Source organism: Callospermophilus lateralis, chromosome 6 (assembly GCF_048772815.1).
Source record: "Callospermophilus lateralis isolate mCalLat2 chromosome 6, mCalLat2.hap1, whole genome shotgun sequence".
Taxonomy (NCBI): domain Eukaryota; kingdom Metazoa; phylum Chordata; class Mammalia; order Rodentia; family Sciuridae; genus Callospermophilus; species Callospermophilus lateralis.
Genome location: NC_135310.1, coordinates 151629444 through 151647351, shown reverse-complemented (window position 1 = coordinate 151647351; position 17908 = coordinate 151629444). Strand labels below are relative to the sequence as shown.

Sequence of the window (17908 nt, the reverse complement as noted above, 5' to 3'; positions counted from 1 at the left end):
AAAAATCATTCATGTCAACAACCATCATTACATGGTTTCTTTCATCAGACACATTTTACAGATGAGGAAACAGACCCAGAAATGGCACATGACCTGGCCCATGGTATACAAGTGAAGAGCCACACTGACCTGTAATCCCAGGAGCTCAGCAGGCTGAGACAGTAGGACTGCAAGTTCAAAGCCAGCTTCAGCAAGTTAGCGAGGCCCTAAACAGCTCAACAAGACACAGTCTCTACACAGTCTCCCGTTCCTACAGGGAGCATGCCCTGAACCCTGGTTTCTATTGAAGAAAGCCATTTGATAGACCATTCCATCCATAAAAGGTAAAGCGTAGTATTACAAAGGAACAAGAAGGCAGCCCACTCCCATTGGGTAACACCCACTCCCAGAGGTGGGATCTACCCGCTTTCCTCTAGCCCAGCTCCACACCAAAGGCTCTTTCCCTCTCCACTCATTTCTGACCTCTCTGGGGAAGCACAGGCTTTCCAGACCAGGTACTTGGTGTCTGAGATGGAAGGTCTGATTTTAAGTGTGTATAAGCAGAAAAAAGGTGGGCTGGGATTATACTCAGCGGTAGAGCTTGCCTAGCACAAATGAGGCAGCACATTTGATCCTCAGTATCATATAAAAAATAAATAATGGGGCTGGGGTTGTGGCTCAGTGGTAGAGCACTTGCCTTGCACTAAGGAGGCACTGGATTCTATCCTCAGCACCACATAAAAATAAAATGAAGCTACTGTGTTCACCTGCATCAATCAATCAATAAATAAAATATTAAAAGGGCTGAGGATGTGGCTCCATGCTTTAGTGCCCCTGAGTTCAATGCCTGGTACCAAATAATAATAATTTTTAGACTAATATTCAGGGGCTGAGGTTGTAGCTCAGGGATAAAGCACTTGCCTAGCATGTGTGAGGCACTGGGTTCAAGCACTACATATAAATAAATTTTTAAAAAGGTCTAACAACAACTAATAATACTTTTTAAAAAAATAATACTACTTAGAATTCAGGGGCAGGGGAAACATAATCGGCCTTTGAAGTGAGCCAAGTGCCCACCAACCCGGCCTCTTACTTTTTGTCTTTGGCTGGGCTGTCCATCTAGACCATGGTCAGTTCTTTTACAAAAACTGATTTCACATGATGACCTTTTACCAGCTAGGTAAACAGTCACTCGTTAATGTTCTGAGCTCTCCCCACCCCTGGCTCCCCGAATTAAAATAAGAATTAGAAACTCAGGGAAAATGCCAAACTCTGAATTCTGCTGCTTCAACCTGTGGCCTGGAAATTAAGATGGGATAGGCTGCACTGAGGCTGGCCTGAGTCTTGAAGAAAGTCAGCAACATAGATTTGTTCTTGCTGTCCTAACATACACAACACACATAAACTAGTGATCCCAGAACCCTGCACCTATAGTGTGCACAGGAGTGAATCGGCAGTACACAAAGAGCCAGTGATTCATATCATCCTAAAAAAAGATCTTTAAAAAAAAAAAAACTTTTTCCCAAAGTAAATACAAAATTATGACCCTGTTTTTTAGGGTTCACCCTTTCCTCCCAGAAATTCTAAGTTCCAAAAAGAGAATGAAAATAATGGAACTTAAAACATGCTCTTCCTTCGTCTACAGACTGTCTAAGCAATTGAAGATCCAAAAGAAAACAATGTCATCGGCTGCAAAATAACCACTTGAAATCGTGACCCTGGGCTCCACTTCTCATCCTCAGTGGCAGCGCACTCACTGATTATTCAAACCATGAGGAACAGAGAGCAATCAGGCTCCCCAGGAACACAGGTTCCAAGCCACCCTCTGCTTTAGGGGACAGGTTCATTCCCGACACCCAGGAGGGGCATATGAGACGTTGTTCAAGTCCTCTGTGTGACCCAGTGACACTGTGAGGAACCAGTGTCCCAACACCACCACCTCTGTGCAGGATGCAAAGGCCGTGGCCCAGCCTGGAACTCCAGTGACCCTGTCCAACCTCAATCCACATCACGTCCCCAAGGGGTCTCACTAGTCAGGTGCACCATTACTCAAAACATGTGCTGTGGTCAATTTCTAACTCAGAATGGCAGAGAAGACATTTGCCACACTCAATGTCCCAGAAGAGCTGGGGTTGCTTCTTTCCTCAAGCTAATCCTGAAGAAAGCCTTCTCTTTTCTGTTGCCCTGGAGATTTCAGGTACAATGACAGCTTTGTCCTGAGGTGCCAGGGCCTTTCAAGGGCAGCACTCCCATCTGAGAGAGGCACTAGGAGCTAGAGACCAGCCCAAGAGGATGAGGCCCACCAACCCTGGTCATTGCAGCCCCACAGCCACAGGGTCCCAGCCAGGGCGAGGTCAAGGTTCAGTCAGAGCTACAGAAGGAGGTGCTGTCACAGTCAACACCACCTTACAGGCTTCTGTCCTCAAGGTGGGAATCAAGGGTGATGTCAGATGCATGAACATCCACCCACGGGGGAGGGGGGGAGATAATAATATCATGCATTCCAACATTTATTGATGTGACTGTTTTACACATCCCTGGAATCCTTTCCTGATGATTCACCTTTAAAATCAGAGCAAGCAGGAAGTTTCTTATGGAGTATGCATAATACAATAGGTCCATCACTCAGCCAACTCGATTTGAATAGAGTAATATGCACACTGGCAGAGCCTTCCAATACCAACCTAATGTTATCTTCTAAGGCACAGTGTCAAGGAGTGAGAGGAAAGAAGATGGGACAGATGGTCCAGGATGGATAGAAACAAACTGAGAATCTGAGCTCAACATCTAAAATCCCAGACCTCAAAACCATTAAATGCACACGGCTAATCGTCTTTCCTCTTCATTTTCCACTATACTCAGCTGTTTTTTAGGCATACGCATCTACAGTATTTCCGAAAAGTTAACTATAACCCTGCAGGATGTGTCAGAGATCAGACTAAGGGAATTTTTCTTCTTTTCCCCAATCTCACCAACTAAGTCATGAAGATGGTAATCCAGCAAAACATCATGTGAGAACAGAAAAGGAAAGATATAAATTCTGAAAGGGGGAAGAGGAAATAGCAAGACATGTACCAGGTGTGACACCAACAGGGTTTTGAAACACCCATTTAAAACCATTCTTACTGCCACTGACCTTGAAATCACAAACTCTCGTGAAACTACCAGCTCTGATTTCCTTCTCTCTTAAAGTTCTATAAAAATAATTGCTGGCAAATTCAAAGAAACGTCCACAGCTACCAATTTGTTTAAACTCCAATGTATTAAAAATGCACTGTAATTTGTACTTTCTTGACAAAGAAATATTTCAAACACATGACATTTCATTGTCAAGTTTTCAGAAACATCTTTCTCTAAAGATACCAAAACCGTGTCTGTTACACTCATGGCTGATGAGATGATGGGAAGAAACGTGTGCGACCAGCTGGCAGCTCTGAGGTCGACTCTCGGGCAGAAACACGTTTTATTCAGTCCACCACCCTTTGTTTATTCAATTTTAATTATAGCTGGACAATACTGCACTCTGAGACCTCTGGGAAAATCGAGAGATTGTGTTGAAGAGCCCACGCTTGTTCCCGTGTGGCCAAAACGGGAGCCTGCGCTGGTAGGTCCTGCTGTGGTTAACGTACCGATACTTTCAGCCTTGGGTACTAACCTTTTCCTCGACGGCCCTTCTTCAAAATCTGAAGAACTAACATCGTTGCTAGTCGAGGACACCTGGGATGCATCGTCCTTCTCATTCTCTGACTGTTCTGACGCTGGTCCTAATCCCTTAGACTGGTCATTACCAAGGAGCCCTACAGGTGAGAAAAGGGACAAACACTTAGATACATCACATCAGGAAGCAGCACTTTATCACAGTTCACCCTGTGCAGGCTGGTAAGGACAGACACCATGGGGCAGAAGGGGGTTCCCAAATACACATCCCTTTTGAAGGGTCAGAGTTAAAAAAAAAAAAAAAAAAAAGAAAAAGAAAAATCACCCTACTTCAGACCTCTCAATGTCGAAAGGCCCAACAGGGAAGTGATTTCAACATGAAGAAATCTCAACAGAAATTTGAGATCAAATAACAGATGCATTAAAAAACAAACAAAAAACCCTAAAGTATATGTTTGCATCTTTTGTGGCTAGAGGGTAGAAAAAAGAAAGGAGCATCACTTATTATCCAATTAAACTGGTTTATTTATTTTGAGGTGCTAAAGGTTCAGAAATACTGACATCCTAACACTACCTTCGCTCTGTGACCATTAGTTCAGTCTCAAAAGGACAAGGATTCTTGATATATTGTACCACGTGAAACTGGGAGTCTTGATACCCACATGTGCTTCTATGGACAAAAAAAAAAAATGAAGAAAGGGCCTAGGGAGGAACACTCTAGAAGCAGCTATTCACTAAGGGAAACGATCTATTTTAACAAGCAGGAAGTCCACACTAGTGGTTACCAGCTGAAGGAAAGACTTGTTTTGCTAACATTTGGACTCCTTTTCGTCTGTGGATGCAGGGTAGATTCTATCAACAAGAAGCTTCTACTATACCAGTGTCCCACAGCAACTGCCCAGCAATCAGATTGATGGACATGAGGAGCTGGGTGGCAGCAGCAATGCCCACCACTGTACCTGCAGTTTCGCCAACCAAACGTACCAGGTAGCTCCCCGATTTGACCCTCCCAGCCCCTCCACCAACTGTATGAACATCTCAATCCCTGTATTAAATCTCTGGGATTCCATCTCCTTTAGAGTGAGTACTGTTAAGCAGCCTTTTACACGATGTATAGTTATAGTGTTACCTTCTGAAAGAACATAGTACACACTGTGACAAAGCCCTGGCACCTCTGTTTACACAGGGACTTTCCCAGTTGCCTTCACATCATCTTCAAGGCATGAGTAATAATGTAAGGTTGGAAATATAGCACAAGGTAGTAAATAAGCTCATTAAGGGCCAGGACTACCATCAGGATGGAAATGAACACAAACTTCCCAAATAAAGAGGAAATGCATTGAGTCTGCACTGTGAGCACTCCCCTCTACCCAAAAAAAAAAAAAAAAAAAAATGCACAGGGCATAGAAATCTGAGGATCCAAGGACAGACACAGGCTGCATTTCAGAGGTGAGTATCCACGTCTCCCTGGGAGACTTGCAACAAGGCTAATGTGATAGGGTAACAGTTTAAATTTTGCTTAACTTGAATGAAAAAACTGAAGGAAGCATTTCATTAATTTTCTATCAATTGTAGAAACATTTCGGACATATGCAGTTCTGTCAAATACATTAAAATTAATTTTACCTTCTTGTTTCAATTTCTTTGAATTTGGCTCTGGAAAACTAAAATTACAAAAGTGGTTAAAATAACCTCTCTGCTGCTCAGCAGGATGCCAGAACCAATGCTGAGGCAGAGGAGACACATGATAGGGGGAGCGCAGACTACAGGCACTGAGAACAGACCAAGGGACATAATTGGGGGGGGGGGGGTGTTGCACCTTCCACACAGGCGGATTTTTCCCTGCACATTTTGAGATTTCCAGAGTGTGTATGACCATAAAGGTGAATACAGCAGGGAAGGTGCAGAGGCGGGGGGGGGGGGGGGGGAGGAGCACCCTCTCTGCTGCCAGGGCACCAGGCACACGGGCGTAACAAGATCCAACTCCAGTCAGAGAAACAAAGAACACAGGCTGCTGGTGCGCTAGGTGACACATTAGTACTACATGCAAGAAGAAATGTTGGGCGTACCCCACAAGAAGCGCGTGACGGGCAGGCTAGTGGGTGAGCCAGCACAGCCAGCCAGGCCCACGGGACAAGAACACCAGGTCGGGATTTGCTTGAACTCAAGAACATGGTGGAAAGGGGGAAAGCTGGAGGATAAGGAGGGGGCTCTTGTTACCCTGTATCTAGATCGTGAGAAACTAAGGAAGGACAGGTGGAGGAAGGCTCCTGGGCGTGTAAGGGGTTCTTCATAGACTAACGTGAGTGCATCAGCCTGTCTGATACCGCGCTCGTGCCCTTCTCACGACCATCATCTCAGCAGGCAGGGAAAGAGCACAGGCTTCTCTGACTTGACCATGCATCAGAGTCGCCTGGAGGGCCCACCTCCTCATGCCCCAGGAACCACCTCAGTCAGAAAGCAGCTGGGTGCCTCGGGCCACTGCGTACCTGCAGGCAAGCTTGAGCTCAAGCCCAGGGAATGATGAGCCTGCACTACATCACAGCACGCTCTGGGGGCGTCCTCCACACAGCCCAGTGGGGAGCACCCAGCCCTTGAGAGGCTTGCTTACAAAACGTGTCAAGGTGCTAGGAGGCAGGTGATAGGAAAAAGATGGATTCAAGAAAAGGGGGTGGCGAAAACATTCTCCTCTAAAAAGCCCAAGTGTCACAGAGACTTATAATGCACCCCCACCCCAATATCAACGCTCCAGGCACAAATTCAGGAAAACTACATCAAGAAATTCCACGTGGGAAAAAAAAAAAAAGAACTGGGAATTGTGGCTGACTTCATTGTGAGCATCATGTGAGGTGAAAGGGATGAGGTCGCTCTGAGCTGAAGGCATGATTGAGCCACATTAAACAGAAAGAAAAGTAATGGCTCCATTGTCCCCTGCCCTCAGACCAGTGTCTCAGAGCTCGCCAGGCCTTCCCCCTTTCCAAGGGCAAACAATGAGTGAACACCCAAACCAGAAGAGACACACATGGGCTGCTGTCTGCAACAGACTCACTCTTCAGATTCAGAAAATGGGGCCCAGACACAGGGAATTAATTACCTGCTATGCAAATCAAAGGACCATAGCTTTGTCCAGCAGGATTGACTCCATTCCACCAGATCAACTTTTCTGATTTGTGCACTCCCATTCTGTAGACAAGGCCCCAGAACAAATTCACATGTATTTTTAGCAAGACTGTCTACAGGGTGGACCCACCAGAGCTCTCCCACCCCAAAACTCACTCCTCCCCTTTCTCATAGTTCTCACTTCATTCTGAATGTTTTAAACCAAACTGCACAGCCAGCCCCACGAGGAGAGCCAGGTCAGCAGGCTGCAGCAGGCTGCCCCAGGGCAGAACAGCCCCGTGACAGCACAGCGTTGGCACGCGCCACCGCCTCTTTCCAACGCAGCCCTGCCACCAACCTTTACTAATTATTTTTAGTCAACAAGAAATAATGAAGACGGACCCTCTCCCTCATGCATTCACACCGTCTTATTTTTCAGAGGCCCTTCTGCAGCCAACACAAACCTTCATCAGGGAAAGGAGGTTAAACAGAGGAAACTGGGGGCCCCAAGACCCGGCCTCCTCACATTAGCATTTGTTCGCCTCTATTAATATTCAGTAGGTTGAACTTAAATTAAACCATGTCTATTGTCTTTCACAAAAGCCATAAATATGAGCTGAAAATTTCAAACTGCTGTGGTAAAGACAGCTTGGGGACTGTGCCTGCAACCCCTGCTAGACACCATCAGCGGACAGGAGCACAGTGTAATGGCTCAGACTCCACTTGGCCACCACAACACGGCGCGTGGACAAACCCCCAGGAAAACAAACGCGACAGAAGCTGGTCGCCAAGGGCTCTGTGGATGCAGGAGCCATTTGCCCAGTCTCCTAGATCAGCACAAATGAAAAGGCTTCAAAGGTGCAGGAGCACACGTGACCCAACACGCTTCTAGTGGAGTCCAGAGCAGCAAAAGGGGCTGCAGGCTGGTGTGCACGGCTCCCTGACATGAACCAGGTGACAGCCGGGCCAGAGGGAGTCTGCTAAGGAACCTGCAAAGCAGTCAGTGAGAACCCTAGATTCAGAACCCCAACACTCAGACAGAAGGAACTCCCTGAGGGGGAGGAGGATGCAGTCCTTATAACTTTATATAACGTTTTAGATAAATCAGGGTCATCCGTCTCCCCCACCAGCTTCCCATTCCAGAGAACACAAAACCAAAGGGAAAGCCAATGCCTCTCCTCCACCAACAGGAACAATGAAAGAAGGGTTAAAGAGAAAGGGAAACAGGGAGGGCTTTGAAGCTGTCCCAGTGCCCCTCAAACATCTGGAGCACACCAAACTTATTAGCATAATAGGCAGAGTCCATGCATTTGGCTTTGTTGTAGAAGACGTGCACAAAAGGTGATTTGGTGTTACAGAGCCAGTGCCGTCTGTCACCCTGTCACTGTGAGACAAGGTATCACATTACATATTAAACAGACAAGCATCCAAAGAGCTTTCATTTTCAGCAGCAATTTCTCAGTGGTGTGTGTGTGTGTGTGTGTGTGTGTGTGTGTGTGTACACGCGTATGTACGCGCATGCGACACTTCAGAGTTGGAAAGAAAATCATAAGAAAAAGCCGCCGCTGGGTTGGTGTAGGACCCTCTGTGAGGCGACCAGAGCACACGGTTTGCCGCCATTACTAGAGAAAAATAAAGCCCACGTTCAGACTTTCAAAGAGAAATAGAATTGTCTGCAGACAGTGCAAGCACGCTGATGCAGGGCCCACTTCACAGGGTCACCGTGAATGTAGATATTAACCCCAACTGTTCACATGCAGGTCACAGAGATGCCCTCCCGCCCCCCAAGCTCAGAGCTCAGCCACCTCCAGCTCCCCAGAAACAGCACACCAGACATCAAAATGATGAGGAGGAGACAGGACGTCAGTGGCACACTTATGGTCAACAAGGCACAAGTGAAAATGGCTGCATGCCTCAGATTACAGAAAATAATGATGCTCTTCTCTCCCAAGAGCAGCCACTCAGGCCCACTGGGGCTCCCCTTTGTCTATTTCAAGTCAGCTATGGAGACTCCCATTCCAGTCAAGGCAATGCCACCAGAAACCCCCACCCCCTAGGCAGACACAAACTACAGGGGAAGCCACGGTCTTATTCCTTTGTCCCCCAACCACAAGAATACAAATATGTAGCTATAAAGATCAGGGGCATTTTTAAAAAAACATCCTTAATCCCCCCAAGAGCCCTCTGACCACAGATGAACTCTGGAAATCTAAACCTCCTTGATGTCCACTTATGGGGGGGAAGGAGTCCATTGAAAACCTGACACAGTGACCACCACATGGGCCACTGGGTAGGCAGGAAAACTCCGTTTTCAGATGCCTGCAACCAGCGGGCCCCCAAAGCATCCCCTTATCATGAGCCACAGGAGAACAAGCCCCCAGCATCTACTATAGGTAGGAGACACATGAGCACATCATAGGAGACACATGAGCACATCATAGGAGACACATGAGCACATCATAGGAGACACATGAGCACATCACTGGGGCCCAAAGTGGGCACGATTCTGGCCATCAGACACCCTGGATGAGTGGACAACACCTACCAACCAGACACCCCCTTTTCCACATCCCGACCAACAGTCAAAAGGGAGAGAACATTCCCCCTCATGGGGAGGCTCCAACACCAATAATACTAATAGTCATTATAAACCACAGCAAAGGTGACAGATAAGCTTTATGCAGTACCAAAAAGGGGGGGAAAAAAATCCCCCAGTAGGAAGGAGTCGTCGTGGTCTTCTGGAGAGCCTTATCGACCAGCCCAGGCACTATTTAAACCAATGGCCTCACCAAGTGGCTCACCTCTCTTTTGGGCAAAATTCCCCTACATCTTTGGGCCAAGGCCTGTGCTTCCTTATGCACTTCCCCTCTTCCTTCATTTTTCATGCAGTACCATGATTTTCACAGTAAGCAAGCAAGGCCAGCATCTTGAACAACAATGACTAAACTGCAAACACCTATGATGTTCCGCCACGTGATGTCCAACACAGCTGCATGCCATCACTGTGACTCCACTATCCCAGGTGGTGATTCCTCCAGGTCCATCTACCATCCCAACACCCTTTTAATTTTACACTGACAAATGGGTCAACAAAACAGCCTTGTTAAAAGGAACCACCAAAAATGTGGATCCTTAGTATCCCCAGCTACTTAACAGGGCTCCACAGTACACAGGGTCCTGGACTGCCCACCTGGGGTTGGAAAGCTGCCTTCCATATTCAGAAGTAATGTGCATAAAAGGCAGTCCTGGGCTCTGGCTGGCGTGGAAAATGAGCTGCAGAACAATGGGATCATGGCAGAGCAGGGGACTGGAGAGTCTATGGGACATAGGTAAACGCAAGGGCACGCTAGAGAATTTTTTAAAAAACACACAAATGAGACCAGTGTGTTCAAAGCCTTCTGTTCAGATAAACTGACAGGCCAAGACTTGATTTTACATATCCTGGAATTTGCAATCCTCAAAGGGAGATTTCCATATACACAGCATGTTCACAGGCAGCTAATGATATTCTACCTTTAAGTAATTACAACGTGTGTGTGTGTGTGTGTGTGTGTGTGTGTGTGTGTTTGAACCTTTAAAGCTTCATATCATTAAATTTATCCCACAAATCAAAGGTACCAAATGAATCTGCCTCTCCAACATTAGCAAGGCTCTCCAAAGGTAAGCAAAGCTGGCTTTAATTCCAATCAAGAAGAGCCATAAAGTTAGCAGTTTGTGTACTAATCTGTGGTGCTACATGGGCAAAATTCCACATACTTTGGGTCCTGATCCACACCATAATTTGAGGATAAATTAACTGTTACACCCTCACCTCAAAGCCTCTGTGGCTGCTGCCTTCACCATGCAAAAGAGCTAATCCAGGTTCAAAGTTATGTTTTTCTGGTAGCAGAACTGGGAGGAAAAGCAGTTTCCCCAGTTTCCTCATTTCTCCACTGCACATAAATACATCGACTGCCCACCCACTTTTTAGCTGAATAAATTAACAGAAGATCAAATGATCTGCTCTAAGTCCAAACAAAACAAAACCTGCTGACAGCAAACAAGTTCAGAGAGGCCTACGGCCTCCCTCCCAGAGCAGCAATCTCTCCAATACTGAAATACAATGGAAGCAGCACAGAAGCAGAGCTACAGGAAGTGGCCATGAATCTGAAAGATCTGAGGCACCTAAAAATTGGAGGTGCCTGACACATGTTTGTACATGATAATGCAAATATGGACGAATGCACAAAATATGGGAAAAGAATGAAGACCCCCCCCACAAGTTTAAAGCATTTAGGTCTAATCCAGAACCACTTGAGGATGCGGCATCTACCTACGTGCCTCAGTTTCCTCCGTCTTTCAATGGAAGGAGACAAGAGGCAGAAAAAGGAAGGATTACAGGATATCAGTCCAAACATGCTGTTTACAAAGGAAACCAGAGCCAGGGTGAGGATGAACTAATTAATTTTAATCAAACATCTATTTTTAAATGCTGGAAAATGATTACATAAATTGGTAATAAAATAAAGGATCAGCTATAGCTGGATGGCATTCAGTCCCCAGAGAAATGTCTAAATTCATACGAGCCTGGTTAAAACTGCAGATTTGGCCAAAATGGTCAACAGAGCTTAATGCTTTAAGAGCGACATTAATTCTCTTGTAAATTTCCACAGTGCCTTTGCAGGAGCCACCATTGCCCCTGGGGAGGATATCAACGCTGAAAGAACATTAATATTAAGCAAATCGCGACACTTCACATACTACTCACATATATGTGTGTGTGTATGCATACACATACACAGCACCTTGCCATCCAAAATGGATTTAATCAGGACCCCAGCAGGGAAACCCACAAAGGCCTATTTCTCCAACAAAAGCCATACCAGCCTGAAACGAATCTCCAGCTATTTGGGTTTTATTTTATTTATAGGAACAGACCTTCTATCCCAGGTTCCTCAAGATAAGCCACCAAAAACTGCACCTGACAGACCCGTGGAGCAGCCATCCTCAGAGCTGGATCATTGCAGAGACAGAGAGGAAGAAGGACAGAGGGAGGGAGGGAGGAAGAGCGCAGTGAGGCAGGCTCCCGGCACTTGTCAACAATCCTCCCCTGTACGTAATAAGCAAGCGGCAGGCAGTGCAGACTCCGCGCGGCAATAGGAGGGCCGGGCGGCAGCCGGGGGGGAGGGGAGACAGCCGAGAGCAGGTTATTTATGTGCCTGGGAGGGAATCGAACACCAAAGAGGAGGGGTCTCCCGGCTGGCTGCCTCCCCCCCCCCCATTTTGATATATTAAAATGGGAAAAATAGCATCTATCTTGTTTCATCATCCTGCCATGTCCCTAACCTGCAATGCAGAGAAATCCGAATGGTAGCATTTCTGGCACGCGGGGGAGAGGGGGACAGCTGGGAGAGGACAGTCACAGTTTAATTGTCCACACTTGTGTCCCCGTCCTGTCAGGCGCTGCACTACCCAACCCACCCCCGCATGCGCGGGAGCGCGCACGCCCCAACGGCGGATCCAGGGCACAGTTTCAATGGCATCCCTTTTTAATATCATAATCTGTGTCATTCAGCACTTGCCTTTTATTTATTTTTATTTGTTTTTCTGGCTGGGAAACCTGGGCAGCTCTCCAGACAGACTGCAGAAATCTCTCGGCTCGCTCCGCCTCCCGCGCCCTCCCCCTGCCGCAGCTCCAGCCACTGCGGAGCTGGGGACTCACCCAGTGACCGCTGCGCGGGCAGGCGCAGGGCCAGGCGCGGGGCGGCGGGCCGGGACACCTCCCCCAGCCGGGCCCAGACCCCTCCCCGAGGCACATAAATTGATCTAATCTAATCAAACAGAAGCTGTTTTCCCTCATTGTTTCTGCAGGATCTTTCACAAAACAGGCTCTGTGGCCCAGCAGCTGCTGAGAGGGGTGAAAAGGGCAGGCATCCAACTGGCCTCGGATCCGCGGGACACGTCTCCTTTTTTGATTTTAAAAAGTCAATTCTTTTGAAGCATCTGAACTTCATCTGGCAATGACGATGCGCAAAACACACGCTCAACAACGCCCGCATGCTTCCCTTTGTGCCCCTCTCTGGAGGGGCAGGTGGCAGCTGGGCCCTGTGGGAACCCACAGGGCACTGGGAGTTCTCTTCAAGGAGCTGCAAGGAAACAGGAAGCCCCTCACTCATCGTTTAGCTTCTTGTCCCCCATTGTTGGCCCATCTCATGAGCCCCTTCTGGGTTCCACTACTTGATACACATTAACGTAAACTTGGCAAAACCCTGGAGGCAGCCGCTAGCTCTGCTGGGAGTAATGGGGCCAGCAAGTGCTCACGGAGGGAGCCCCAGTTTCCCAAGTCACTGGGCCAGATTTTTTTTTTTTTTTTTAAACAAAAACCTTTATGGGTTCTGTAAAGAGTACTTGAGATCCACAATTCTAAAATCAGAATTAGAGACCGGGTTTTAGGGCTATTCTAGATCAATCTCCCTGCTTCACAGATGAGGAAGCTGTGGCTCAGGAAAGGTTGGTTCTTAACAATAACGGAGCTTGGTCCTCTCTATCAACAGACAGGCCATTCAAGAGCCCTGTAGCATCTGAGGGTCCTTGTGGCACAACCTCAAGACACAGTTCCCTAGAGAACATAATGGTCGAAGGCATTATGAAGGCAAGGGGCCTGTTCTCCAATCTTTTCCAGTGTGGGCATGCACAGGGCAGACCTTGCCAGTGCCCAGTCTTCCTGTAACATTGAACAGCCTTTGGCATGTGCCCCACTGCAGCATTAAGACACACAGGTTTCAATTAAAGGACATTCAGGGGATGGCTGTTTGGCTTTTTTCCTTTTCCCTTTACTGAGATGTGTCTTTGAGCTCCCACCAAAGCAAAGAATTAGAAAAGGAGCATGCATGCAGGTATTCTGACTATGCTAGTAAGAAAACAGAAACCTGAGATACTAATCTGAATACCAGTTCTCCTTAACATCTGCAGTTCCCACTCTTGACCAACAAGTGTCCCCAGACATTAACACAGAGTATCTGCACCTTTCCTGCTTCCTTCTCTTCACATCAACAACAACAACAAAAAAAATTTAAAGATAGAAACATAATCAGTCTTCCTTAAAATATATGCAACCCAGTCCTGTGTGTCACTCTGGCCTGTGTGCAGCTGTTGGGGCAGGAATGACAAAGTTATTATCTAAGTTCCCTAAATCTTAAATATTGACAGTATCGGGGGAGAATATCTGTCCAGGAGCAGTGGCGTAGGCCTGTAACCCCAGCAGCAGTAGGCTGAGGCAGAAGGATCAAAGCCAGCCTCAACAACTTGTTGAGACCCCATCTCTGAATTAAAAAATGTAAAAGGGGGCCTAGGGGCCTGGGAGTGGCTCTGTGATTTCAAAACTCTAGGTTCCATCCCCAGTACACAAGGGGGGGGGGGGGTGGAGCCTGTGCTGGGCCTAATAGTGCACACCTATAATCCCAGCAATTTAAGAGGCACAGGCAAGAGGATGGCAAGTTCAAGGCCAACCTCAGTAATTCAGTGAGACCCTGTCTCAAAATTACAAATAAAAAGAGCTAGGGATAAGGCTCAGTGGCTAAACTCCCATGGGTTCAAAATAACTAGGGGGATAACTAGCACGGATAAATAGCATAAGAGTTTGGTAGAATTACCAAAAAAAACTGACCATGAACCCATGACTTAAAATGTTACCTACAACATGCTTATGTGCTCCCAGCAATCTCATTTCATCAATTAAGTTGTAGCACAAATAAGTATGCCTACATAGCAACTATTTCACTATGTACAAAAAAGGTCCCAGTAAGACTTGAGTTTCGCCAGCTCAACATTAGGTTACTAACACCCAACCTTCACTTTGACCCCGAGGCCATTCATCTTTATATTTAATGGAGTACTTCTAATATCCCATAACTGATGGATTTTGATTATTCCCCGATTTCTATTCTCTTGCTCAAGAGCATCTAAACATTTTCTGTTACTTCTAATGATGATACATCATGTTGCAATTCAAGCGCCCACTAGTCCCTCCTGAATGTGCATCTGACAGTGGAATTAGTGGAAAGCCATGGATATAAAAGATGTTCACATATTTAAGTTAAAGGGCAAGCTGGTTTTCAACAGTTATCATTTATTGCTTGCAGATCAGCAATGCTACCCCTGTCATTTCTAAATGGTGCTACAAGGGTGTGGTGGTGCGCAGCTGTAATCTCAGCAATTTGGGATGCTGGGGCAAGGGACCCCAAGTTCAAGGCCAGCCTTGGCAACTTGGTGAGGCCCTGTCACAAAAACAAGGCTGGGGATCTAGTTGGGTTCGATCCCCAGCAACACCAAAAAGACCTTCCATTATACTCAAGAGATCAGAGACAAGACACACTACTCAAAATGCCACTGGTGAAGCCATCAGGTTTTCAGAAAAGGTCTCATATCAGAAAAGTTCTATGCAGTCCACCAGGTACACAGCTGCCTCCAGCCATTACCGTCTAAACCCCCAGGTATCCCATAACATACTGGCCCTTCCACAGTCAAGCTTCACCCTTGCTCCCCAACCACTTCCTCACCACCAACCTGGGGGGCTTCAACAAGCATGGCAAGTCCACTCAGCCCACTGCCCTAAGGCATAAGATCATTTTTAAATTCCTGTATCCAAAAAGAAAAGTCAGCCTATATTGAGAGCTAGGACACCCCTCAGAAAAGGAGAGCAAGCCCTGGAGTTGCAGAAATCAAAGAGGACACTCTATCACCTGTGATCTGCCTCCAAAGCACTTTAAGTCCTTGCTACCTACACAGCTCCATACCCAAGTGGCATGTCAATATTTGAGTTCTATGTAATTAACAATAATTTTCCCAAAATGCTAATTATAAACCAGAGGGAAATAGTGTGGGTTTGTGAAAGAACAGCACGGGACAGTGTAAAAGTATTGATGATCAACTGCAAGCCACACACAGCTGGCTCCATGTCCAGGGACTCCACATCTGTGGATTCTGCCAAAACCAGACCAATATTTGAGGAAAAAAAGATGCACCCGAAATAAACAGACTTTTTTTCTTGTCATTTCCTAAACAATGGAATGTAGTCACTAAGTAATCCTCCCAGATGTGATTCAAAGGATACCCAGGTCCTCACACCATCATACAGGAGGGATCTGAGCACCCAAGGCAGCATCTGGGAGGAACTTGGATGAATGTATTTTAATATTTTTGCTATTTGGGATAAATTACATAGTATTGATTATTATCACTTAGTTGTGATAAAAGCCAACAGAGAAAAGTGATCCACCGTGTTAATATTTGACTTCCAAAAACATTATTAAAGTGTGGGCTCTGACAGTAGGATAATAAATATTACTGGTTAGAATTTTATTTAAATAAAAGTTAATACACTGGCACTCTACCAAGCAGAATTAGGTACACATGCAGTCTGTCTTGGACTCCTTCCAAGAGGGCTCGATGGTTTCTGAAATGCCGACAGCGCTGAACTGTGTAATACATGTGGCTGGCCCGATAGCCAGTAAGACTTCGGGGCCACACTGTACAATTATAAAACAATACCAATAATTACAAGAATTCAGTGGGGTGATCTGGTCAAGTGACAAACTGGTGAACCTAATGTGGCTGTTAAAGGCAACAAAATAGCATTACAATTAAACAAGGACATCTACATTTAAAGGCTATCAGAGAAGTCAGCAGGCCACATGGATTTTTAAGAGTAAAAAAAGCAAAGTAGGTTTCTTTGGTAGGACCTTGCACTGGAAACCCCAGTGGCAGGCTGGGAGGATAGATAGGTGGCCCTGCAAGTTTGAGGTCCTGGGTTCCATCCCCAGCACGAACCACAAAAACAAAAAGAAGCTCCGTGGTCACCGCACACACAGTGCCACCAGAACAAGGTGGCCAACTTAGACCCTGATATCGCTCACCAACTGGGAACAAAAGGAGAACACGAAACTCTCCACTTCAGTTTCCTACTCTTCTAAGTGGAAGTGGGGACCATCCTGGCTACTGCAGACAAATAAAAGGGTCCTGCAACACCCCGCAAGCACTTCATGCCAGCTGTATGTGGCATTCGAAGACTGCAATGGCACAATTACCACAAGAATTTTGTTCAGTATAGACTTTAATTAGTGCATTAAACATTTTTAAAAATGATTCAGTCCATAGATTTTAAAAGCCTCACACAGAAATGACACTAAGAAAATGATAAACTTTTTTTAAAAAATATTTATTCTTAAGTTTTAGGTGGACACAATATCTTCATTTTGCATATGTGGTGCTGAGGATCGAACTCAGTGCCTTGTGCGTGCTAGGCGAGCACTCTACCACTGAGCCACAACACCAGCCCCAATGATCAACCTTTTTAAGAATATTTTTAAAAGCTGACTCAAAAGCCTAAGTAAAATTCAACCAGACCAACAATATGATTATTTTACCTACTGAAAAAATAATGAACAAAGGAACGTTTCCCTGGAATAGCATTAAAAGGCTGCTCAGATCAACTGAAGATCAGATAATCCTTTTCAAAATTCTGTTTCTAACCAAACTGATCCTCTCAATCCACTGTTACTGTGGTTCTAAACCGATAACGTTTTGTTTTTGTTTTCTAGTGCTAGGGATAGAAACCAGTTCTTTGTGCATGCTAGGCTACCTACCCAGCCCCTGATAAATAATTCGAACAACCTGGCAATGGGTGCAAATAAATATTAAATTCAGTAATTTCATGTCTATAAATTAACACTAAGGAACAAATGAGATGCAAAGATCACTTGTTTTAATTGATTTTTTCACTACTGGTTTAAATTCTGTCCATTTTAAAAAAGTAAGAGTCAGCAAATTCTCCCATGTTACTGTCCTGAGCTGACAAAGAAATACTTTGGTTTTGGAACATGGTGAGGTCGCAGGAAGCCACTGGATAGCTGGTTTGGGTCTCTCAGTCGTAGGTGCCTCTGCACATGCAGTGCCCTCTCCTGCTCCTCTTCCTGGTCAGCTTTCAGTGACACACACTCCTTGTAGGTGGGCTCTCATATAACCAACCAAGGTCAGGAGGCAATGTTTACCCACCTGTCGGGGTCCTGGAAGTCTTGCTCAGTTCCATAATCCTCAAAACTCAGCACTGTGCCTATACAACATAACTGACATGCATAAGTACTGCAGAGAGACCAAGCTGCCCTTCCATGACAATGTGAGGGCCTTCATCAGCTTA

At 46.0% G+C, this 17908-nt stretch overlaps 1 protein-coding gene across 1 annotated transcript in view; it reads right to left on the bottom strand.

Annotated features, from left to right (window-relative positions):
• Positions 1-17908, bottom strand: part of Jarid2 (jumonji and AT-rich interaction domain containing 2) — a 224755-nt gene that overhangs the window by 83669 nt on the left and 123178 nt on the right. Inside the window, exon 3 of the mRNA XM_076859226.1 lies at positions 3635-3776. Within this exon, the coding sequence (XP_076715341.1) occupies positions 3635-3776 (142 nt within the window). The remainder of the gene's footprint in view (positions 1-3634; positions 3777-17908) is intronic.